Here is a 26,660-nt window from a genome sequence, read left to right as displayed (position 1 = left end):
ATCCAAAATAGATGTTGTACTGTAGTGATGAGTGACCAACTGCCCTCACACAGAGGGTTCTCCTATCATGATAAAGAGATAAAATTTATTGATAACCCTAGAACAGCAGGTAATTCATTCACTCAATCAGAGGGAAGGTAAGCCAAGACTTACTTTTAAGTGGCACCCGGGACCCAGTGTGGCTGAACCACTTGGGAACAGCAGCGATAGGGCTATCAAATTCAGTATAGGCCAAGAAAACCCAGCATGGTCAAATTTGACTTCGAAAGAGGAAATTTCCCCCCAATGATGGAGGGGATTGGTAAAAAGGAAGTCGGAAGGCAGAGCCAAGAGAGCCAAATCGCTTCAAAAACCTTGTGAGTTGTTCAGAACCACACAATGTTAGAAGCTCCGCTGGAACTAATGAAACACTCAGTAAAGCGAGTCCTTTTTTGGCTCCTTTCTCTGCCTGAAGATTCAGTGTGTGTTAAGAGTTAACTGAACAGCGCTAAGGCGCACTGAGATGCAAAGAACTTGAATGGGAACCCTAGCAAGCTGTGATACAATGGTCAGTTCCATGTTTAGTAGTATTTTTAATCCAATCCCTCTGCCTTCAGTGGTAATTCAGCAACATGGCCATTTATATCTTGTGTTGTGCGTGCGCGCACACTTATCTTGGGAACAACGACACTATGTTTGCCTCCAGGAGTGCCAATATTTTACAGAAACCACACCAATTCCCCATAAAACAAGACAAAACCAAGTCCTGGTAATACTGACACACCCAGAACTGGCACACACACTCCCCACCACGACAGCTCTTCTTCCAAAACAGGACTTTTCCAAAGTGTGAGACAGCATGGAACAAATTAATCTAGTTTTCTTGGCACCGTGCAAGTCGACAGCCCACACCTCGTACTCAGTAATGAAGGGCGTGCATCTTCCCTTGTGGGGAATAGGCCTAATATTCGAATTTTAAGCAAAGTAATTAGAGGCCACACAGAAAGCTGTGTGGCTTCCTTTGGCCGTGTTGAAAACCGACCCCAAATCTCCAATTTTCAAGCGGCAGGACTCTCTCCACTAGCACAAGCAACCTTAACAGAGAATCACATCTTCCTCCGTGGGTGGTTCACAGCTGGGACAGGCATACCTGGGATGGATGGGCGTGGGGAGGCGCCCCCAGGACCTGCTCTAGACACAGCCTTCCTGTCTTGCTTGCTTTGCCCCCCCCCCAACAGCTCTGTAGCCGAAAGGCAAAACTACCCCATAGCATGCAAGGAAGCTGCACACCCTCCTGGAGCACTCCTCAAATCATAGGCTAGACAAAGCTGTCTCGGGCCAGGTCAGATCACTGGTCCATCTAGCTCCATAATGTTGACACTGACTGGCAGCGACACTACAAGCTTTCCTTGGAGATGCTGGGGGATTGAACCTGGAACCTTCTGCATGGAAAAGCATCTGTTCAGCTGTGGAGTTATGGCCTTTACGAATGGGGAGCGCTCTCACTTTCGGCTCAGGTTTAGCAAGCTTAGGAATAAAGGAAAATGCACAGGCAGATACAGACCCTCCAAATAATGATGATGATGATGATGATAATTTATACCCTGCCCATCTGGCTGGGTTTTCCCAGCCACTCTGGCAGGCTTCCAACAAAAGATTAAAAATACATTAAAACACCAGTCATTAAAAACTTCCCTAAACAGGGCTGCCTTCAGATGTCTTCTAAACGTCAGATGGTTGTTTATTTCCTTGACATCTGATAGGAGGGCATTTCACAGGGCAGGCACCACCACCGAGAAGGCCCTCTGCCTGGTTCCCTGTAACTTCGCTTCTCGCAATGAGGAAACCGCCAGAAGGCCCTCAGCACCATCCCAGTTTCTGATTTAATCCCAGAATGCCCTGCTTTTCCTTAGGACATCCCTATTTTCATTAGAGAGGTGTTAGAGGGTATGGAGTTATGTGACGACCGAGCCAAGGAAATAAGTAACTATACAGTACAAGCTTTAGAAGGCATCTGAAGGCAGCCCTGTATAGGAAAAGTTTTTTTTAAAAAAAGTTTAATGTTTTATTGTGTTTTTATGTATGTCGGAAGCTTCCAGAGTGGCTAGGGCAACCCTGCTAGATGAATGGGGTATAAATAATAATAATAATAATAATAATAATTTTATTATTATTATATAAGACGTCCCTATTTTTATTGGATAAATGTTGGAGGGTATGCAGATATTGTGGATATTCCTGGTGGATTCTGCACGACTATTTCAGCTCTACGGATAGCATCAGCTGAACTGTGCAGGATATCATTAGAAACAGCTCTCTTTCTCCTACTCCCTGGCCTCTTACCCCATGGGACAAACATTCCTATCCAGGGGGCAGGTAGCAGCAGCAGAAGCCCCATCAGTCTGTATGAAAGGATCACATAGTAAGAGAAAGCCACAGAAGCTCAGGGTGCTTTAAGAAGTATAACAAAACAAAACAAAACAAAACAAAACCCTCACCGAACAAACTGGGTCATCGGAGGTGTCAGGAAAACCACTGATATCAAAAGACCCTTTGTTCAGAGTCTAAATGTATCATCTGAAGTGTCGAACAGACGATTCTGAAGCCTCACACGCCTTTTGTCTCACATGAAAGAAAGCATTTTTCACACTGCAGAACGGTAGTGTGACGTGAAAGGATTGTGACCAAAATAAAATCCTTTGAAGTGATTGGGGCATGCAGTGATAAACATCTTAAAGTTCCCAGCTAATGGATTATAACAACTTCCTTCGGAACTGCAATATATTTTTATTTATAGATTGGGTAGAAAAGTACATTCTGTGTGAATCTATAGTAAAACACACACACACACACACACACACACACACACACACACACTCAGTGTGTTTGTTCAAAAGTACACATGTGCTAACAGGTCTAAAAAAGTTGGTGGGCCCTTTTTATGTATTCCATAATTTCCTCCTGAGGCGTGTGGGGAGCTTATAGTCCTTTTCGCAATAAATATAGGTGCATTTTTGATACCTGGCGCAATTGCAGATGGAGCTGGGGAAGAAATGGGTCCAACGTTGTGTAAGATTAGAGAAAGCTGAGCAGGGTCAGTCCAATATATTTTGTTGTCCGAGGCATAGGACAGGATCACACCCACCCCAAATCCAATCATAAGCCAACGAGGTTGGCAGTTATATCTTATTCAGACAATGACCATACTCCTCGGCACCTCAGGACAGCAAACTAGCAGGCCACATGGCACAAGCCGCTCTGTCTTCCGATCACTTACCACTGCTGTGCACTGCCAGTATCTGCCACCAGAGGCAGGTGACTCACTTTACCAAACAGTAGGGCCAACCCAGTGGCACGGGTTCTAAACCACTGAACCTAGGGCTTGCCGATCAGAAGGTCGGCGGTTCAAATCCCTGCGACGGGGTGAGCTCCCGTTGTTCGGTCCCAGCTCCTGCCCACCTAGCAGTTCAGAAGCACGTCAAAGTGCAAGTAGATAAATAGGTACCACTCCGGTGGGAAGGCAAACGGCATTTTCGTGTGCTGCTCTGGTTCGCCAGAAGCAGCTTAGTCATGCTGGCCACATGACCCGGAAGCTGTCTGCGGATAAACGCTGGCTCCCTCGGCCTATAGAGCGAGATGAGCACCGCAAGCCCAGAGTTGTCCGTGACAGGACCTAACGGTCAGGGGTACCTTTACCTTTAGGGCCAACCCACCCCTGGGTTCGAATCCCTGTTCTGCTATCCACATGCTGTCAAGACATTCACCCTCTCTCTCAGCCCTAACTCACCTCACAAGGCATAAGAAGAGGTGCGGAGGGAAGGAAAGAACTGCACACCATACCCCAAGTTCCTTGAAGGAAAAGCAGAACGGAAACATAACAGATTATACTTGTCAAGGACAGAGCTTCAGCATTTGCTTAATTCACATTCCGGAGACGCACAAAGGCTCACCTCCCCCCAGCCGTAAGTTTTCCCCAATCCTGCAACCGCAAACCTCACATTACTATTTTTTATTTTTTATTTTACATACATTAGAAAAACCAAACCAAGCTTTCTTCAAACATTGCATGCTAAGTAACCAGGGTCTAGTTTGTTTCCCCTTTCCCTCACATTTCCATTTATTCCAGCTGTGCTTTGCAGTCAGCAGGGCTATTTACAAGATTATATCTCTCTCTCAACTGGATGCACGCTGGACTCCTGTGCTAGCTATTTTTACAAACAGTATGTGCTCGTTTGGTTGCTGTGTGTTTGTTTGTTTGTGTGTGTTTTAAAAACACCCCAAAAGGGATTATATATGAATATGAATAAGAGCTACATCTGCAGTTGCTCTTAGTATGATAAAAGTCACAAGGGCACAAAATCCATGTGATTTGAGGAATACATTTATCACCATGTGGAATTAAGATGAAATCTGTGTTTGTGTGTGAGAGAGCGAGAGAGCACATGCTTTCCTTGACCCACAAACCACAATGCCCTGAAGGGACCTTCTACTGAAGTCAACTTGACTCTGGCCCAGTGCATTTATTGTTTTAAGCCAGACCATTAGCTGATGCAAACTAATTCAGGTAGGGAGGGCCGTGTTTCCTTCTCGGCAGGCTTCCAGGGGCCACACGGCAGTGGGAGGGCAGAGATGGAGGAACAATTGGGTACAGCACTGAATGCGAATGTTACAGTAGGCTAGTTTCTCCTCTCGCCATTCCATCGCGACAAGCAGGAGGCATCACCAGAGCCCAAGCACATATTCCAGCCAGGCAACCACACTCAAAGAGGATGCAGAGAAAGGCCCGTGATGGATGTGACTGAGGAAAGAGTGTGACCTGGGCAGCACCAGACAGACAGGCCTCCGACACTGAACTAAGGGTTAGTAATAATGTCTCCTACTGCGAGCAGGGCACAGTCATGTATTTGAAGGACTGTCAGTGAACAAGCCTCTTATTTCAGGGATGGGGGACCTGTGACCCTCCAAATATTGCTGGTGTACAATTCCCATCATCCCAGACCCACTGAGAGCAGTGGTTAGTTGGAAATGGAGTCGCACAACAATCTGAATGGCCTGCCCCTGTTCTGTTTCAAGGACTTGGGTCCAGTTTAAAGATGGGAGAGAGCTGGATTCTGGATGTGGACCATCAACAGTTCATGCCTAGAAGCAAACATTACCTGGCTACGGCCTCACCAGCTATGGATGGTGAGATGTAGTTCTATTTAAATTTCAGCAAATTTCAGAAGATCATTCTGAAGTTTTCTGCTGGCTGGGACTGGTGCGAGTTGTAATCCAGAGAGCACTAGGTTGGTGAAAGTTTACCTAGCCCCCAGCCTAAAGCATCATCGGTTAGCTCAATTGGTTAGAGCGTGGTGCTGATAATGCAAAGGTCGCAGGTTCAATCCCCACATGGGCCACCTGCATATTCCTGCATTGCAGGGGGTTGGACTAGATGACCCTTGGGGGTCCTAATTCTAAGGCAACTTCTGCGTTCTTATGAATCCTTTTCCACGTCCCCTGCAGCCGATTCGGGGTTGGGACAGTACAAAGCCTCCTTTCAGCTTCTGGGAAGAACATTTTTCCACATTAATTCTGCCACAAGATCCTGCTCTTTCATCTCCACCCGCTTCCTTTACAATTCCAGATTGGAAATGGAATCAGTGACCTACGAGCACTCGGGGATTTCGCACTCTGTCAAAAGGAGGCCTGATGTTTTCTGCACATTTTCTGCTTTCCCCTCCATCGGCTACCGTCTTTAACGTTTCTGGGATTCCAGATGGCATCTGAGCATGTCCTCTTGCAGAAATTCACATTTCGGCTGCTTTCCTCCCTTCCTTTGGGCTTCATTATTCTTGTCTCGATAGCTTTTTGAGCTGCATTTCAAGAACCCTGGGTAGTGACACCAGCATGAATTATTTCCAGCTTCCTTGCTAGATTTTGTGCTCCAGCACAAATGGGAGTTCAGGGTGGGAAGCTGCCCTTTGCATGTGAACCAACAAACGAGGATCACCTCCAGACTTTCAGTATTTTGCAGGAAGGATTCAAACACACACTGTAAATTTGGGTTGCACCTGTAAACTGCTCTTTCACCTCAGCATAACAAACCCACTACTTGTATTTTAAAGGACTTGTTTGCAGTTAGGAATGTGATGAAGAATGAAAGGCAGAGGAAGAACAAATGGTTAACAGGAATATGTGTGAATGCCACACAAATAAATATGATCATGGAATCATAGAATTGTAGAGTTGGAAGGGACCCTGGGGATCATCTAGTCCAACCCCCCACAATGAAGGAATATGCAGCTTTTTGAACCTGAAAAACAATGAATGTTCATTGCTATAGCACATGTCAGTGTAAACCTTCTTTGGGGGCAATAAAGCATAATTCAAACCATGTTTCAAAAGGTAATCATAATAGTCATTCTTATAATACAGCTAAATTGCCTTGAGACCTATGCATGTAAAATGCAATTCATAAATTAATAACAGCTAGGAGAACCCAACATACTGAATCCTTAGGAAGCTGTAGCTTTGCTTTGTTGCTGTTCAGTCGTTCAGTCGTGTCTGACTCTTCGTGACCCCATGGACCAGAGCACGCCAGGCACCCCTATCCTCCACTGCCTCTCGCAGTTTGGCCAAACTCATGTTAGTAGCTTCAAGAACACTGTCCAACCATCTCATCCTCTGTCGTCCCCTTCTTATTAAAGCTTTGCTTTAATAAGTTGCAATTTTTATGCCATCAGACACCAGGGCCTGAAAACTCTCATTTTCCCAGCTGCATCTTTGCCTGTGCCCAACACCTAACACAATCCATGATGGCAGGTGGGCATGACTTGGCTAAAATGGGCGGAGGGGGGAGGTTCCCATACCCTCCAACCATCCTGGGAGTACAGAAGCCATCCCAGCTTCTAAATTGATCCCGGAATGTCCCGGGAACCAGCCAGTGCCACACTCTCATAAAAAGGTAAAAGGTAAAGGACCCCTGGGTGGTTAAGTCCAGTCAAAGGCGACTACGGGGCGTGGCGCTGATCTTGCTTTCAGGCCAAGGGAGCTGGGCGTTTGTCCACAGACAGCTTTCCAGGTCATGTGGCCAGCATGACTAAACCGCTTCTGGCGCAATGGAACACCATGACGGAAACCAGAGCACACAGAAATGCTGTTCACCTTCTTGCCACAGTGGTACCTATTTATCTACTTGCACTGGTATGCTTTCAAACTGCTAGGTTGGCAGGAGCTGGGACAGAGCAAAGGGAACAGTGGGGATTTAAACCGCTGACCCAAGAGGCTCAGTGGTTTAGACCACAGCACCACCTGCACCCCAGCCACACTCTCGTACGAGTCAGCTGGCTCTCACATCCTGATTTCCATCAGGGGAATGTTGGAGGGTACAGCTTCCTCCCCACTGAACTAAATTCACTGGGAGAGTAGGCCTACCGAGGGAGTCAAAGTTCAAAATCTGGAGCCAGCACTGGAAGCTCCTTATGCTTTCTGGCACTACTGTGAGTCTCGCCTGTCCCGTTTTGTGTCAGTGTGTACGTGTGCATCTGCCTTTTTCTTCTCTTCTTCTGTGCAACTAATAATTAGACTGCAAAATTCATCCATCTACATGCATACCACAGTGATGGGAAAACGAGCACTATGTCCCCCATAAACTCTTATTCCGCCGAGGAGCAAGCCTATAAATTGTCAGCAAAGGCTCTGGGCTGCTTTTCACAAAAGCCTATTTATTCAAAGCTTTCCCTATTAATTTCTCCCCGTTGCAAACGCAAAGTTGAAAGCAATGTAAATGGATCCACTGCTGCCCCTTTTAAACCAGTCTGGCAAAGCTGCCTCGTGACCTGACTAAGTGATCTATGTGTCCACACAGCGCAATCCGGTGTGTGAGCCAAGGAAGGTTCTTTCTTACAAACCAGTCTGCAATCTTTGCTTCTATCTCTTGAACCACTCCCTAGGGTCTTTTGAAAACAGGGCAGAAGAAAAAGAGAAAGAATTTCCTGACCACTCAAAGGCAAAAGGCAAGACGTCGGGGCAAAACCCTGCAAATTTTACTTGAAATATCCTTGTGTACAAAAGGTAACAAGAAAGGGAAGCAACTTGTTAACCTGGTAATAAAATGGAGTAAAGCGCAACTTTATAGCCGTAAAGCAATCAAACACTTTTCAGGTGCCAAACAATAAAATAAACCATATATAGTTTGGCTCCTGCCAATCCCAGAATTATCATTCCACAAACACAATCCAAACAACCTGCGGAGAGAAACTGCACTCTACAAAAGATGTTTGCAGTGGAAATACCTCTTGGAAGATTTGAGCAAGCGAGTCAAATCCCATGTGTCAGAGGGAAGAAAAACAAACTGGGGGGCTAGAAAGGTTAATTTACTGCCCAGTTATGGAAATACCCCAGAATAAACAAGTTGTCTGTACAGTTTCAGTGCAGGGACTGTACCATTTCACACTGCAGGTAGAGGGTTTGCACCTTAGAATGTTCCTTCACATAGAGGAGAAGAAGGGGGGGGGGGGGGAGAGAGACAGCACACAGACATCTTCCCGAGAAACTAGCATATCACTTTTCTACATGAAGAGTGTCATGTTTTTTAAGACACAAAAGGAATATGCAAACATATTTAATCCTCCAGTTGCATTGTCAGATGGTACAGTCTCAATAGTCTTGTATCATGTGACAATTCCCAGAATCTGTATGAGCAGATTAGCTCTAACTTCAGAAACACTGCAAGCAATAAACAACAATTCTCAGCAATCCCTGCAGAAATATGTTGGAGGGCGATATGATGGAGGAAGTCATCGTAACAGTCAGCCAAACACTCAGATTTTTGCAGAACAGATGCAGTCCTTGAAGCCTGGTATCCTTCCCCTTCAGGGCCAGGTGTTAAAAGACTGCTTAGCAAAACATATACAGAAAGAAGCAGTGACGTGGGATGGAACAATTTATAGCACTTTGTTTTTCTGTGGAAACGAATAACATTAATTCATTGTTAAGGGTCGATGGATGCCAACTGCAAAAAAAAAGAGAACACCAAAACAGTAGGCAAGCTTGTCAGTTTCAATGTTTTTTAGCTTTATTTCCTAAAAACAAGGAAATAAACATGCTAAATCAGATCACTCGGGCATCAGAAAATTTGCCCATCCAAACTGGAAATGTCCCTATGCAAATTATTCTATGGTATACTGAAACAACTCCCGGGAAAGTTTCGCACAGTAAACTTTTCCCAAAAAAGTTCCCAATTGAAAATATTCCGGAAAACCCATAGCACTAGACAGGAGACATGGAAACACAAACTTTAACAGCTGCCACCCAGCTTAGACCAGACTTGGATAGAAAAATACCTGATTTAGTGGAAATCAAAACAGCTGAACAAAATGTTCTGTATTAACTAAGTCCAGCCTTGCAAAAGCAATTTGTGATTTTGAAATCTTTCAAACTCTGGGCAGTCCGCTGAGGAACCCACACTTAGGAAGTGTCAATAATAATGCCCCTGCTTCAATGATGTTAAAATACATGGTGCTTGGCTATCACAAGTGTACTTTGCAGAGATAGTGGCCCTTCACGAGATTAATATAGTGGCAAACTGGAATGACATCTTCTGCCCAACAGACTCAGACCATTATTTCAGCTCACTGGGATCGTGATTTTTTTGCTTTCTAGTCCATGAAACACATCCACCTGCCACCAGAACATTTGTAGGCAGACAGAACAAAAGAGGTGACTTTTGCAAACTTTCTCTCTCTATTTTTCTGGAAGAGGTGTTAGTGGGCAACCCCTTACTTCTTCCTATTTATTTCCTCCTAGACACAGATGCAGGCTTACCATTGTAGGAGGGGGGGGAAATGTTGCTGATGACAAACTTATGATGAGTGCCATGCACTCCCCATATGGGCAATTGCAACAGTGGTTGCCTGGCAATCCTTTAAGCACCAGAGGTGAGAGGCATCACCAGCAGTAACTATGACAAACCAGAAGGCCACCCATAGGGAACTTGGGCTGAACAAAGTTTCTAACTCCTCTTTTAGTGCCTGTGGGGAACTTTTGCGCATCCAGATGTTGCTGAACTTCATCTCCAAACATCCCTGATCCATGCTTGCTGGCATTGATGGGAGCAACATCTGGAGGTCAAAAGGTTCACACACAGTCTAACCCATTGCTCCGATGGCACACCAAACACCACAGCAGCACAGTATCAGGAAGTTTTTAATGTTTGATGTTTTATTATATTTTTATATATGTTGTAAGTTGCCTAGAGTGGCTGGGGATACCCAGCCAGACGGTCAGGGTATAAATAGTAAAGTTGTTGTTGTTGATGATGATGATGTTGTTGTTGTTGTTGTTTGCAGTGCCTGAATCTGTCGCTTCCCCATTTTCTCCCCCATAGCTCCTTCCTGCCAGCTTTTTGCAGGCTTCTTTCGAATGAATGGCTCTTTAGACAGAATTTTATCAGCAACGATTCCATTTTTTTTAACCAAAGGAAATGGTCCGATGAGTAAATCAAACAAGTCTATTGTGCTACCAGCAGGTTGTTGCGCAACATCATGCAACAGATCGCCAAGAATGCCATTAAGGCAAGTCCGACTTAATTAAGGAAGTTCAACGAGGCCAAAGTGTTGGAACGAGCAAGTGGTCCTCAGGAGCAGCAAGAGAGGCTGGGTTCCTCCCTCCGTTGACCACCTCCTTGCATGAAAGGCAAAAATCTCTGTAATTAAGAGATTGATTAAGAGATAGGCTGTGCTTACTCACAAAGCGACGGAAGAAATAGCGCTCCTGCACCCACATAATGCAATTAGCAAATAATTAAATAAATGGTTGTTGTAGCCAGTTCTCTCCCTAGCAGTGAAGCAAATGTGTGTTAACGGAATAATGAAACCAATTATCTCGATGCAAACTCAACTTGTGCTGCCTTTTGCACACTTTCCTTTTCGTTTTCTTGCTCTCCCTCCCATTATTCTCCTGGCGTGCAGTTCTATGGAAATTCAACTCACTGAAAGGCTCTTTCAGGCCAATTTGCCATTTATTATCTTTCCTACTGCATCAGCTCTGGGCCAGCTCTGAAATTCGAGATCGGCAACCTGGAGGCCTAATGGCCTTCTCTTGGCTTTTAGTTCAGCAAGAAAAACCAGGAACAGAGTGCCATTTGCGAAAAGGAGAACAGGATGCAGACCTGTCTCATTGTCCCTTATGGGACCTGGATAGGGATCCGAAAATCTGTCAGTGGTGCTTTCTCATTTTTCCAGTTCTAAGCCTAGTTACCCACATTTCCACATCAATTTGCAATTGTTTCCAAGCCCACATGAAAAGCCACCAACATTTCAGTGCAAATTTCTCCAATGTTTGTATGCAATTTTGCTTAATATGGTCATTTTTCAGGATGGTCGTCTTTACAAGAAGAGCTGCAATAAGCCACAACTTTCTGGCAAACATGCATTGCACACGGACACATCTCCAGACTTTTGCTTCTTAACAAATGCAGAAGTGGCTCAGGGGCCCATTTTGCACATGCCAGCCCTTTCCACTGTGGGGGCTCCAGAAAGAGTTGTTGCCCAGATTTTATATGGCACAAAGGTTTGGGGGTTTCTGGTCTGGATCCCCCAAAGAATTATTTTTAAGAGCCCTTTTAGGCCTACCCAAAGATGTGCAATCCGCCATGCTTAGGCTGGAAACCTGTATGTTGATCATAGATAGCCAAATAGATAAAAGAGTCCTCTGCTACTGGTTCAGAGTTCAATAGATGGACAACACTAAGTTAACTAAAAAATAAATAAATGCCTGATTGAGCTCGCAAATGGATTACCCTTTAAAAACTGGATACGGACTTCCGGCGGCGACGCCATTGCGGGTGGTCGTGGGCTGCTTCGGCTGCGAAGCGCCCAGTCCATCCCGGGGGTTAGGAGCCCCGCCACCGCAAAGCGGGGCTCCGGTTGGGGTGCGGGAAGAGCGTCCCGCACCCTGAGCTCCCCGGCTGTGCCCGTTGTGGCTCCGAACCCTTCCCCCGCTCCCCCTGTAAAGGGGGAGCGGGGGTGAAGGGACGACGGAGCCGGGCTATAGGGGACATGCCCCAACCGGGATGTAAATGCGGCGACAAAGCCTGTGATGAGCGTCTAAGTTCTACCTGTCTTTAACGAGCTGATAAGAACCCAGTGGTTGTGAGTACTTGACTGACTTTTTTTAATCTTGGAACGATCTGGGGGAAAGAGGAAAGGCAGCCCGCCTCCCTTCCCTTCGGGAGATGAAAGAAACTAACCAGTTTAAGTGACTGCTGCTACAATAATCGATAGAAAGTATCTGGAATTTGAAAACTGAGACTGCTGAGATTTCCCTTTGGGGATTAATTGGGGAAAAAATATCTCCATTTGAAGTTTTGGTCTTTACACTCCGGCTTCGGAAAAATGGCGACGATTTGGACTGTCGTGGGAAAAAATTGAAACAAAGGAAGGAAGAGACAGGAGCTGAAATTTGATACCCACCCTCCCTTTCAAAATGTTGGACTTTGTGCTCGCACTTGTATTGAACTCCGGTTTAAAAGATGAGGAAATGCTCACTGTCTTGAAGCTGGAACTACTTGATCGGAAACTACAAGTCTTGTGTGGGATTTTAAAGAAAATGGACTTAACTTCCACAGAGGAGGCTGTCGCGGGCCCTTCGCCCTGTACAGCCCACCCCCGGACGTTTTACGGTCTATGAGTGCTGCACCAACGACAAACAGTTCCCAGCAGCAGCCCTTCAGACTACTAGCTGGATCCTGCTTACTTCATTCACCACAGACGAGGATATTGTGAACTAAAAAGATGTTTAATGCGTATAAAGCTTGTGGTTGCTGATAAATAAAAGGTTGTTCAATAAGCTTAAAACAGTTGTCCTATACCGGCCTAATACCTCTAAATATTACCGGCCTAATACCTCTAATAGTAAACTAAATATCAATAACAATGCGCTTCACAATCTCTTTATCCTCTCTGCTAACATCCACCTAAGACTCTAAACTCCCAGCTCTATCTCTTGACTCACACTGCTCAACTCCAACTCTAACTCCCCGCACTTAACTGCCTCCTCCTGCCCACACTTAACTGACTTACTGCCCACTGGGAGGGGTGTTTTATACCCAGGCTAAGCCCGCCCCTGAGGGTTCTAACTGTCAGAACATTTAACCCCTACCTGGCATGAGGCTAGTTCTCCACATACCTCCCTCCTTTTTAGGTTTGTATCAGAGGAGTTACTAGCCAAAGTATCCCTCTGATACAAACAACATTTTAAACATCACTATAGACATTACATAAACAAACATTTTATAACTCTTACCTACATTACCTAACTATGGCATAATATTACATCTTCAGTAAAAGTACATATAGTTGTGAACATTATATACAATAGTTCATGCAGCATAAGGTCTTTATTGCAGGAAAAACCGTAACTGTCCATTAACCTTTGTCTTTGGGTCTTCTTTATAAGGCGTCTGCGATGATGTTTAGGATCCTTTCACGCTCCTTATCGTCCTTAACCGTCGCAAGAAGTATCTTTCTCGGGGCACCAGTCTTTTCTCTGCCAAACGTGATGGAATGTAAGCTGTCTTCCCCGGCCAGATGACACCGTCCCATTCCGATCTCTGCACTCGAGGCGTCTGTAACGATTGTGGATCCCAAGCTGGGTAGAGTCCTTGTTTCTCAGGGTCAAAAGCTCTCTTAGTTCAACCTCTCCCTCCTTCAGGATCTCTGTTAAATGTTTAAGCTCGCAGACTTGTACACACATCTCCAGGTCATCATAAGCTGCATAAGAACTGGTTGTCTGGCTTTTAAATGCACTGGGAACTATTTTCAGAAGTTTGCGGATATCTTCTTTTTTAGTCAGCTTGCTGAAGCTTTCTAGGCAAGCGTGATCATTTAATGAAAGTAGGCTAAAAAGCTTTGATTGCTTATTGCTCATAGCAATCTCCCTTGTTGTCAGTTCATCTTTGGTCTGTATTGATTTATCAGTTCCCACTTCGAGCAATTTGAAGACTACTTTTTTATGCCTTTGACGTGGTAGCCCTGTTGATGCTATGTAACCACATTCATTTTGGACATTTATTTGTGTTGCATGAGCAGCAGGGTACCCATCCTCCCACCACACAATCTCTAGTGTAGGAAACACATTCACTTTCATAGAAAGTCGATGGGACCCCATGCCAGCTATAACTTCCAGTACGTCTCTCTTTCTATCCCTCCAACTGATGAATGGTTTATCATAAATTTGACTAGTTGTTCTAACTGATCTCACAGATAGGTCACTGGTCACATTGCAGGTAGACACTCCTTTACCAATATCACAGGCTTTTTCAACAATGTGACTACTGTAGTCTAGATTGGGTTCATGGTTTAGTGACTGGGTTGGGTTTATCATATTCTTATGCATTACCCGCCTCCCTTCACCATGCTGAATTATATTGTTTACATCATTCAGTTTTGAAATGATCTTAAAAGGACCTTCCCAGGTCAGTTGTAACTTGTCACCGTTTACTGGTCTGATTAAATAAATATCTTGTCCTGGCTCAAAAGATCTCTCATGTGCTTTTGTTTTATCTTGCCCATGTCCTTGTAATTGGCAAGTATGGCACGTTCGACAAAATAACTTTATTTGCTTGCCCATCCCAGGCCAAAAGAAATTTTGGGACACCCGTTGTTTGGTTCTGGTGATTCCCAAGTGACCTCCAAAGATACTGCCATGTGCATGTGGTATTATCTTGGTTCTAAATTCAGTAGGTACTATCAGTTGCCTGTGGATCTCATTACCCCCTCTATTAGGCTTTAAAAGAATCTCCCTGTATAGCAATCCATTGTTGACTATAAACCGCTCCGGGCTTTCAGGGGTTAATACTGTATTCACGGCTGTGGCTTGAAAATATTTCTGTAAATCTGTATCTAGTTTCTGCTTGGCTGCAAAACTAGCTGCTTGACTATTTGTAACTGGCATTATACTTGTATCTTGTGTCAGTTCAGCAATTGTATCAGGCCTTTCCTCCTGAGGTAACTGTCGCAGTTTTTGTGCCCTAGTTATTACAAATGCACTCTGTACATGGTCAAGTAAATCCCACCCGATTAACATTGGAGCTGGGATTTCTGGTGAAACTGCTACTTGCCATTTTCCAGACCATTGTTTATATGTCAGATTAACTAATGCGACTGGCAAGATTTCTGGCTGTTTTGATATTCCTTTTAAACTGATTGTTTTGCCTTTAATAAAGTCTTCTGGCTTTAACAAATCAGGATGTACAATACTAATCTGAGACCCTGTGTCTTTTAAGCCTTTATATTGTTTACCATTCACCCAAATTTCTTCTCCTGTTTTGTGTAATAGCATGTCATCTTGTTGAATTATATAGCACCTCACAACTTGGGCCACTGGTAACTCATCAGCCTCTGACTGGGCCTCGGTTGCCGTGGCAACCATGTTGGCAGTTGGCTCTGTCTCCACAGTTTGGACACAATATGTCTGCTTCTGAGGGATAGTATTTGCACTCCTAGTTCTGAGTTCAGTTCTACAGTCCAGTTGTCTATGGCCTTTTTTCCCACATTGCCAACAGATTAATTCAGGCCTTTTACCCTCACTATATTTATTTACTTTTCCCTCAGTCCCCCCCGTTGTCATAGGCGTGTTATGGGGAACATTTGCATTGGCGGGAAAAATTTTCTTGGCAGTTTCTGTGGTAAACTTTGTGGGCTGTTGCATTCTCTTAAACTTATTTGTTTCCCACTGTTTGTCCTTATATTTTGGGGCATCATAAGCGTGTTCTCGGATTTCATTTATTTCATCTGCCAGATTAGCAGCTTCCAGGATGGTTTTAGGGCGTCTTTCTTTAATTAAATACTTCAGATGACTATTAATCGTGTCATAAAATTGTTCCAATGCGATCACCTCTTTTATTTTTACCACAGAATCGGCACCCTCCTGTTCTAGCCACTTGTTTAAATAATTTGTAGTTTTAGCTCCTAATTGAGCGAATGTTTCCTCACGCACTTTTTTTATTGTTCTAAACTTTTGTCTCAGTTGCTCTGCAGTAATTCCGAATCTCACATAAACCAACTGTTTAAATGCTTCAAAATCTTTAGATTGATCAGATGGCATTTGAGAATAAATCTCTGTTAATGTTCCACTAATACGAGCTCTCAGTATTTGCATTTTCTCCTCATCTTTTACTTCAAAATCTTCGCAAGCCCTCTCAAAAGAAATGATAAATGCTTCAGGGTCATCTTTATCTTTGAAGTCAGGGAATCTTTTTAAATCCACCCTGCTAGGATTTTGTGTGGAACTATTGTTGTTGTTTCTATTATCTACAGCTGATAATTCAAGTCTTTTCATTTCTAATAAATATTCTCTTTCCTCCCGTTCTCTTTCTCTCTCAATAGCTAAGGTCATTTCTTTCTCTTTCAGTTCTCTCTCTTTTGCCTCAGCTTGGAACTTTAATTCTCTCTCTTTCAGTGCCATTGCCTCCCTTTCTCTCTCTCTCTCAATATTTAATTCTCTCTCTTTTGCTTCAGCTTGTAATTTTAATTCTCTCTCTTTTGCTTCAGCTTGTAATTTTAATTCTCTCTCTTTTGCTTCAGCTTGTAATTTTAATTCTCTCTCTTTCAGTGCCATTGCCTCCCTTTCTCTTTCAATATCTAGCTTTGCTAGTTCGATTTTCAAATTAAATTCCTTCTCAAGTTTCCATTTTTCAAATTCCTCTGAGGCTTTAAAACTCGTCCCCTCAGCAGGATTTTTGTTAACTGTTTCAGTACTGGTTTCTTCAATCTGGGAAACCCCATTTTCTTCTTCAGAGCTTTCTACTTGTGAGTCCCTAAGAGCTGTTTTAGTCTTTCTAGGTGGCATTTTCTATTTATTTGGTGGTATTATTTCTGTACTTAAATCAAGGATGTTTCAGTTAAACTATTTCTCCAGGCTTAGTTTCCACAGTTTAGGTCCAAAGTCACGCCTAAAGTTACCTCAGTGCACTTTGTCCAGCGTACTTTTCCGACCTCTCACTATAAACCTTTCTGCCTGAAATAGTTTCAAACGCAAAGTATCTTCGTAACTCTCTCACAATCTCACAGTCTTAGGCGCTATCACACCACACCCTAGGGCCAGGTAATTCCTCTCTGAATTCCCCTTCTCCCTTTCCAGGTGTATGCGATCCCCCTTCCTGACTAGATTGTAGAGTCTCACAGAAGTTTGCTTAAATCCTCTTTAAGCCTCACACTTCACACAATGCGTAACCCTTAAATCTTTCTTGTACCTTGGCACTGCTTGCCAACACTTTAGATCTTTGATTTCAACGTGACCACCACTTTATGTTTATCTTTCGTCCCGACGCTGCCACCACTTTAATGTCGCGGGCCCTTCGCCCTGTACAGCCCACCCCCGGACGTTTTACGGTCTATGAGTGCTGCACCAACGACAAACAGTTCCCAGCAGCAGCCCTTCAGACTACTAGCTGGATCCTGCTTACTTCATTCACCACAGACGAGGATATTGTGAACTAAAAAGATGTTTAATGCGTACAAAGCTTGTGGTTGCTGATAAATAAAAGGTTGTTCAATAAGCTTAAAACAGTTGTCCTATACCGGCCTAATACCTCTAAATATTACCGGCCTAATACCTCTAATAGTAAACTAAATATCAATAACAATGCGCTTCACAATCTCTTTATCCTCTCTGCTAACATCCACCTAAGACTCTAAACTCCCAGCTCTATCTCTTGACTCACACTGCTCAACTCCAACTCTAACTCCCCGCACTTAACTGCCTCCTCCTGCCCACACTTAACTGACTTACTGCCCACTGGGAGGGGTGTTTTATACCCAGGCTAAGCCCGCCCCTGAGGGTTCTAACTGTCAGAACATTTAACACACAAGTCTTGTGTGGGATTTTAAAGAAAATGGACTTAACTTCCACAGAGGAGGCTTTTCAAAAGTTTTATACAATGGAATCGAACCTTGGCAAAGAGCTGGGAGGGGTGCTTGAAGGATGGTTTGAAATGGCTGGGCAACTCCGGGAAAAGGAACCGATTCCTGGGGGTGGCAGCCCCGGAACGGGAAAATTTATAATATCCAGACCCCGAGGTGGGAGCTCGGGGGCAAGGGACATGGAATTAAGATTTCTACAAGAAGAAGAAGTATGGTACAAAGAAACGGAGGAGCCCAAAAAAGAAGTGATGGACACCCTGAAGCCTGATGCAAGGTTTGCTGTGAATGCTGCCTGGATCTGTGGACATTTAGAAGAAGAGAATTGGAGATCCGGTTCTGGTGAAAGACAGAGAAAGACAATGGACAGAGGGGGAGTGGGTTGAAGTATTAAATGTATATTCCAAATGGTCTGTCATGGTATCTGAAATCGGAGAGTGAAGTCTGTTAATTATAAGTTTATTTTAAACAAGTAGGGAGATATTGAATTTTAAGTTAAAAGCAGCATGATAAAGGATAGAAGAAATAAGTTCAGTCTTTATAAGAATATTTGGTTAAGATTTTTGTTATAATAGAAAGATCAAGATAATGGTGTTATCTTTAATTAAAGTTAAAGTTTCTTTTATATATATATAGAGAAAAGATGTTAGGAAAGTAGTATATCGATTCAAAACCGAAGGTGAAAAGGCGGGGGAAGTCAAAAGTCAAGATTCAGAACTAGAAATTTTTTTTTTATATAAGGTATACAAACAAGAAGAAGAATCCTGGCATTATGTGTATTTGTATTTGTTTTTGTATTTGTAGGTGTGGGTTTGGGATTGTGTTATATTATGAAAACGCTAATAAATTCTGTTAAAAAAAAAAAACTGGATACATCATGGTGCCCAACTGATGGGCAAATATGACCACTCAGTGACGGAGCTCAAAGAACTTTCCCTACATTCTCAGGGGGGGGGGGAATTAAACTGACCATAAGGACAGCGGCTACTTAAAACGACTTAAACTCCATGTACCTATCCACATGGGGACCCAGGTGGCGCTGTGGGTTAAACCACAGAGCCTAGGGCTTGCTGATCAGAAGGTCGACAGTTGGAATCCCTGCCACGGGGTGAGCTCCCGTTGCTCGGTCCCAGCTCCTGCCCACCTAGCAGTTCGAAAGCACGTCAAAGTGCAAGTAGATAAATAGGGACCGCTCCAGCGGGAAGGTAAACGGTGTTTCCGTGCGCTGCTCTGGTTCGCCAGAAGCGGCTTTGTCATGCTGGCCACATGACTTGGAAGCTGTCTGCGGACAAACGCTGGCTCCCTCAGCCTATAGAGCGAGATGAGCGCCGCAACCCCAGAGGCGGACACGACTGGACCTGATGGTCAGGGGTCCCTTAACCTTTACCTTACCTATCCACACGCACCCCATTATATTTTAAACTTAGAGAGGCCCGTGAACATATGTTTTACTCTAATGAATTGACTTTTGTACAACTCCGGAAAGCTTTTACCGAGTTACGATGGGAGGCATAGAGGCATACCAGTAAATGAATGTGTTTGTATTAGGGGGTGCCCTGAATTAGAGGACCTTATGCATTATATCTTATGCTGCCCCTTATATAATGAAGCAAGAGAACTGCTTTTGACACCTATAATGACAAGGTCCCCTGGCCAGAATCCTTCTGACATTATTCTTTATTTCCTCGCAGACATAGATAACTATGTGACCTGGCATGTAGCACTTTTTGCAACTGCCGCCAGGAAAATGAGAAAAAATTATAAAGCCGAGATAGCTATCAACTGTAAAGGAGATGGATTTATTTGACCCCATCCACACCAAGCTGTATCTTTCTCACTAAACTTTGTACATAATTGTCTATTGTATTATTTAATATTACTTTTAATATATTAGTGGCCCCGTGGTGATTTTAGCTTATAAATTTTATTGTGTAATGTTTCAATTTGTATATTAAGGAGTTTCAATAGGTTTGTGCAGATTAGGTCATGTTTTGACAAAGTAAATGTTTTAGGTTTTTGTATATATTTTATTGAATGACATTGTATACATTGCAGCAGCCTTTGGCTATAAGCAATAAACTTGACTAACTGACTGCTAGCAAAGGTTTACCAAGCATCTGAACAAGGCTTGCAACCTGACCAAGTTTCAAACGAGTTATTTGAAAACGCTACAGAAATTCCAGACTGACCACTTGGCAGGCCTGTTTCTCCTGGTTTATCTTCTGAGGCTTCCCAGCACTAGTTTCACCGGCCTCTTTTTAGCTTTGCGACGAAGCCTTTAATCAAGGCGCTGGAAATGGAAAGAAAGCTTGCCGAATACACCCTAAAAAGAAATATCTCCTTAGGATCACTGACCCAGAGATGCAGGAGGGACCTCCTTCAATGGCACCTATGCTTCTGGGTTAAATGTTAAGAGTGCACTGAGATTCTTCAAAGCATCCTTTCTTGGGTCACCACACCTTCAAAGCACATTTGTACTGTCACAGAGCCACCGCTCCTGGGATTCTTTGGGGAAGTCATGTAGGGTGTGGGTGTGATCTTGGGGGAGGTGGGAAGGAACAAAGGGTGACAGTCTAGTAAGTTTTACTCAGAGCAGACCTGTTGAAAGTAATGGCCGAAACTTAATGTTCACTGATTTCAATGGGTACACACACACACACACACACAAGATTTTCTTAAGTTATAAAAGTACGCACATTGTCTCTTTTTTCAGGTCTTTTCTTCAGTGGGTCCACTCTATGGAACTTATTGCAGTACCACCCCAAGGAATTAAACTGTTCTACCATCTTGTATTCCACATATTCACCTTTGGAAAGCCAGCATACAGCATATATTGAGAGAAGCCCTAGAACCCAGAGGCCCTGGCAAAGCCCATTGCCACTACTGCCTGCCAGGTCCCAAACCACTCCTGCTGATACTGCCACTACCACCACTCCTGGGCTGGCGCGAAGGACTGGGGGGTTGGCAGGGAACTGACCAGTGCAATTGGCCATGTGTGCAAATTCCCCATCAACACCAGCTTAATTAGTCCAACAATGATTGGGGAAGGGCTGTGGCTCAGTGACAGAGCATCTGCTTTGCATGCAGAAGGTCCCAGGTTCAATCCCCACCATATCCATATCCATATCTCCTGTGTGAAAGCCAGGAAAGCTGCTTCCGGTCATTGCAGGCAATACTTAATTAGATGAGATGAAGTAAGCTTCCTATGTTCCCTGCCATGCCTATGTTTGAGGGTGAGGCGGGTGCTATTCAAGCTGGTGGGGGCAGGGAGTTTGTGTACATAGGCTGGAGTTCTGATCTGCACCACTGCTGGGCCCCTCCTGGGTCCTTGACACAGGGTAGGCTACCTGAGGGCGTGGCATTATGCCACTCTCAGCACTGGGGCCATCAGCTTAATAGTGCCAGCCTTCTTCCTGAAGGCAAGGACCCTTCAGGGTGTGGATGGCATAAGCCAGCATCACCAGGGAATGTGTGCAGTGTAATCAGCACAGCTGCCGCCACCATGGGCAAGCACCAGGGAACCCCCCAAGTGACAGGAGCGAACCAGCTGGAAATCACACCGAGCAAGTTGGATTTCACTCTTTATTAGCAAAAACACGATCTTCACAGACTTGGCTGAGTGTCAGGGCTAATAAGCAGAGCAACCCATCTCTGGTAGGTCTTGCCCCCATGAAGCAGAGACTAAAGGTGCCCACCCTCCACAGCCATCTATATCTCCTCCTCTCCAGAGGTTTTCCCCCCAAGCAATTGGAGACTGCACCTGCATGCCTGCCTTTGCTCCTCCCGCTTCATGCCTCTCCTGGTTCTGGGAGACCAGAAGGGAGGGGAGCTTGTTGCAGCAGGATGAGGAGACACCTATGCCTCTCCCTGACCCATCTTGGCTTCCCTCCTCTCCTGCTTCAGCTTTTTGATTCTGGACTTCTCTCGGCCACAGACTCTTCCTGCTCACTAAATCCTATGACCTCTTCAGCTTCCAACACCTCCTTCACTCTGCCTGCTCCCTCTTCTCACTCTGACCACTCATCATCATCCCACCACCACTCCCCAGGCTCTAAGCCTTCTTGCCTTGGGGGTCCCCCAGCTGGTGCCTTCCACCATTCCTCTGCATCCAACCAGTCCATGACACCAAGGGCAAATGAACTGAGGACCCCAAATCTTGGAGCCAGATCTGAACTTTGGAAGTCCATAAGTGTTTAAGTCTAGTGTCTGGCTGTTGGTTAGAAACTATGGGCCACACCAGTGATAGAACAACTGTCAGGGACTCCTGGCAGTCACGGTCATCTTATTTACTGTTGCATGCACTTTTCTTTTTATAGTGGATCAAGGCCTCCTCCTCTGGGATCTTGGCTAACGTTTTTGGATTACGCTGTTTGGCAAGGGACTCCAGCTGTCTGGCCAGCCCTGTCGAGTAAAGCAGGCAGCGCAAAGCCCAGCCACATAAGTCATAATGCTGGATAGACTTTCCTCCCGACAGCTTTCCATTCGACAGCGGCCTCCCTTTGATGGCGCAAAACCCCGCAGATCTGGAGAAGGAGAAGCTCATCCATTAGGCAGCTATCTACTTGAACTGAGAGTTGAGCACATCCATCAAGGCCAGACTGCTCCAAGATGAAAACCCAGTGGCTGTGCTAGAGTCCAGAGACTTCCCCTTTCGCAAAGCAAGCACCACACTGTTCCAAGAAAACCATCTGCAGAGCAGAAGAAGGAGGATGGTGTGGTGGCTGAGAAATCACTGCTTCAGAGAGGCTGAGCTAGCATAGTGTTGTGGCTAAAGTGCTGGACATGCTAAGAATTTTTATCAGCTTTTCAGTGATAAATGCACTGCATGAAGTCAGAAAATAGAAATTGAACAAGAAATACGAAAACAAACAACCATGCCTCCCTCCCCTCTATGCCAGAAGCCAGGAAAGTGATCTTATTCATTCTTATGTATTCAATGAATTCTCATGTGTTTTTCTTATGTATTATATATTGTTGCCTACATCATTCATTTTCTGTGTTGCTCTTGCATGGACCTTGCAGGGCATATCATCAGGACAATGTCACTGTTTCCAGTGGCCAGAAGAGACTGAGATACCCAAGCACAAAGTTCAGAGCAGAAATATAATTGGGACATTCAACACTGGCAATAAGGTATTTTGTAAACCCGGTATTTCGGCATATGTAATAAACGACCACCAAATAGCACAACATGCATCTGGTTTCTAAAGTGTTGGCATTTGTGCAGGGTGATTTGGGTTTTTAAAAAATTACCCAATCCCAGAGCTTCCTGGGTGATCTTGAACCAGTCACTGCAGCCCTTTTTGTGCATTTCTTCTAGTGCCATGCCCCCCCAATCATCCAGCAGTTCCTCACCCCCCCCATTTTGTATCCATTTCGAAACTGCATTTGCAAAAGGGGAGAGAAGATTTCAGTGATTCTCATGCTTTGGGTACAGGTATTTAACCTTCCTCCTACTCTACAAATCATCCCACCAGTGTTCTGCACTTTGCAGCCTCCCCAGGTGCCAGCACTTTAATTAGAGCCCAATTGGAGCTGTCTTATACTGAGTTAGACCCTTGGGACATCTAGCTCAGCACGGTCTACACTAACAGTGGCATGTAGTCAATACACCAACACTGAAATTCAGGTAGGGGTCTCTCCCAGCCCAACCTGGAGATGCTGACAATTGAACCAGGAACCACCTGCGAGCAAAGCAGACACTGAACTAAGGCTCCTCTCACAACATTGCTCCCTGGAATTAAGGTGGGACTGAAAATGCTAGCCAAAACTATGCTTTCAGTCGTTCATTCCCATTTATCTACAAAATTGGGATCCTCACGGCCTGCCCCTCAGGGATATTGTACTGACGATGTCTGCGAAGGACTTGGAATGTGCTATATGAAGACTAAGTATTAGCATTCAGAACCAGGCGTTGACAAATTTACCGTTTTCCGCAGCAGCAACTGTTTTGCTTTCACACCCATCCCCTCAATACGCTTGAACCTGAACAATTCTTCCAGTCAGAGGACAAAAACTGGCAAACTGCTAATTTTTAAGTGGAGACCATAAAGGAGGTAATCGGTTAAGCAGCAGGCTGGCAGCTTTCCCCTCCACACAGCCCCCCGTTCCAAAGCGCTAATGCTTTGAATGAAGTAAATTGCGGCAAAGCTGGGTCATTCCAAAAAGTCATGCTGACCTCCTCTGATGAAACGTTTCGTTTGTTTACCACTGACTTTCTATGACAGGAGGAGGGAGCCTTTTGCAGCTCCAGGGCCACATCCTTCCCATGGGAAACCTTCCAGAGGCCGCAGGCCAGAGGTGGGCACGGCCAGAGGTGTACCTCTTACCCCTGTGAAGTAAAATCAGGAGGTTTCTACATATGCATCTCTTTATTCTCCATCCAGGCAGACAAGAGGCATTATCGCAATTCAAGAAAAAAAATTGCTCAAGGAGGACACAGTGCAGGGCCATTGAGGGGTGTGTGGCCTGGGGCAGGGGGTGTGGCTTCAGGAGGGGTGTGGCCTGGGAAGAGTCCTAAAGACCAGACCAAGACAGGCCTGGGCGACTGCTTCTACACCTGTGGACTGAGGTTTTTACACCTGTCTTCCAGGAAAGGCTACTAAACCAAGCTACCCTACACAGGTTTGTCCTAGTGGTGGCCAAATTTTTATTCCACAGAAGGGTGAAGACAGTCCACTGACCCTGAAGGTGCCTGAGACCTTCTCCCGTTGCCCATATTTGCTGTTCCAGAAGACTCAGAGAGACCATGGTGGGTGGTCGGGTTTGGTCACCAACACAACCACAGTGCGATGCCTGTTTTAAAAGAAACTCACACACATCTTGGCTCAGGTCAATTCTTGTGACCTTTTCGGTGTGCTTCGGAGTTTATTTAATGCACCTAAAGTGGCTAAAATGTTCCAACCTTCTTAAAAACAAAACAGAATTACAGGTGTGAGAGGTCTTAGCTGGATCAGCTGTGTGTTTATGTGCAAAAATACGTCCTAAAAACACGAGAAAGCAAAGCAGAATAAGGAGCAATGGAAGAGAAAGCAGACATACCTGACTTTCCCACTCCGGCTCGGCCAAAGATAGCCAGTTTCACTTCTGCGCTCTTAGCCATGGTGGGGAGAAAATGGAGGCTGGCGGAAACGTCACTGGCTGAACCAAGCTGGCACGAAGGTTGAATGGCCAAGTCCTTTCTTCCGCCTTACCATGCCATTGTGATTTTCAAGCAGGGCCTAGTGGAAAAAGACCCACCAAAGAGAAAGAATGAGCAGGTGAACAGGGGTGCTGCCAGCCACTGCCAAGGTCTCGGCAGAGGATTGAGTTGTGTCTTGTCTCTCAAGGACCCACAGGGACAGCTTTTTGTCAGACGCTGCCCTCAAACGATAAGCCATGAACCTAGAACCAATCTCCTTTCTAAAAACTCAGGGGGTGGTTCTCTGTCTTCAAGCATGGGGAAAGAAGAAAAAGAGCAAAAGTTACACTTCTTTATATTATGTATTACATTTACCTAGGCTAGGCTGAGAGAGAGTGACTAGCCTAAAGTCACCCAGTGAGTTCCATGGCTGAGCGGGCATTTGACCCCTGGTCTCCCAGGTACAAGTCTGGCACTCTAAACCACTGCATCATGATGGCTCTGTTCAGAAGAATGGCATGTTACAGCCCCCTCTCTTCAGATCACAGCTGGGGCGATGGATGGACTTGACTCCCTTCCTGAATGATCCCATATATAAGCTTGCATAGAAAAGACGTGCAAATCATGTGGAAATCTTGGCAAGAACCCTATTCCCTGAGATGCTGGATGTCACGGAGACAAGCCTGGATCGGGAGAGGAGCGTGGGAGGAGGATCAGTGAGGGAAAGCAGCAAAACAGACAGGCAGGGGGAGGGGGCGAGGTATCGAGAACCGGGCCCATTAATCTCAACAGACACGTCCGACGATGATGACAGCAATCTCTTAGAGGTATCGCCAGAAGAAAGGGGGAGTGCTGATGTCAGTAATAAACAGGGGGAGGGGAGCAAAAGCGGGAAGAAGAGATTCACGCGTCACTTCCGGAGCACCAAGGGGTTATTGTGTTGGAAAAGGCGCGTAACGGAAGATAGCAGTTAGGATGTTTGTTTTAATGGAGTGTAGACGTGAATTATAGCTCTGTAATTAGTAAGGACAATAAAATGCTTTCAAAAGCGAGAAACGAGCCGGCTGTTATCCCACCGCAACACCAAAGGCAAGGTTGCCGTGACAACACATCCTAACTCCACTGCGTTGCTGTGGGACTGTTGGAAAGGAGACATGGAAGGGGTCGAAGAGAAGCTGAAAGCTGCGAGGGCCAGCTGGGAGATTCAAGCCAAGGAAGCAATTTTGAAAGTTCGGCAGGAAGGAGAAGCCAGAGCTGATGATTTGGAAGAGATAAATAAGCGTTCTGAGCTTCGAGTTGCCAAACTGGAGGAAGATTTACGAGATCTTCAAATTAGGCTTGATGAGGCTCGCAAGACCGGTGGAGGAGGAGCCACAGCAGTGGTGACTCAGAGGCAACAGCTGGCATCAGTGAGTAAGTTTGATGGGGACCCCAGGGGATATTTGGGGTTCAGGACTGAGGTTGATTATGCCCTGAGGGTGAGAGGGAGAGACTTTGAGACTGATGCTGAGAAGGTAGCCTTTATTATTTCACACATGACGGGGTCAGCGAGAGAATGGGTATGCCCACTTTTGGCAAGTAACAACCCAGCGCTTGGGAATCTCCAGGATTTTTTGGATGCCATGGCGGCTCATTACACAAGTGACATTGATCAAGAGATA

The 26,660-nt window shown here is 45.0% G+C and overlaps 1 protein-coding gene across 2 annotated transcripts in view; it reads right to left on the bottom strand.

The window, feature by feature from the left end:
• RERG (RAS like estrogen regulated growth inhibitor) overlaps nucleotides 1–26,660 on the bottom strand; it is a 96,395-nt gene that overhangs the window by 55,898 nt on the left and 13,837 nt on the right. For both annotated transcript variants that reach the window (XM_033162523.1, XM_033162524.1), the window contains exon 2: nucleotides 24,921–25,099. In XM_033162523.1, coding sequence (XP_033018414.1) covers nucleotides 24,921–24,981 — 61 coding nt within the window. In that variant the 5' untranslated portion in view covers nucleotides 24,982–25,099. The remainder of the gene's footprint in view (nucleotides 1–24,920; nucleotides 25,100–26,660) is intronic.

This window comes from Lacerta agilis, chromosome 10 (assembly GCF_009819535.1).
Source record: "Lacerta agilis isolate rLacAgi1 chromosome 10, rLacAgi1.pri, whole genome shotgun sequence".
NCBI classification, from domain to species: domain Eukaryota; kingdom Metazoa; phylum Chordata; class Lepidosauria; order Squamata; family Lacertidae; genus Lacerta; species Lacerta agilis.
The sequence above is the reverse complement of the archived record's forward strand: the minus strand, read 5'-3'. Positions and strand labels throughout refer to the sequence as shown.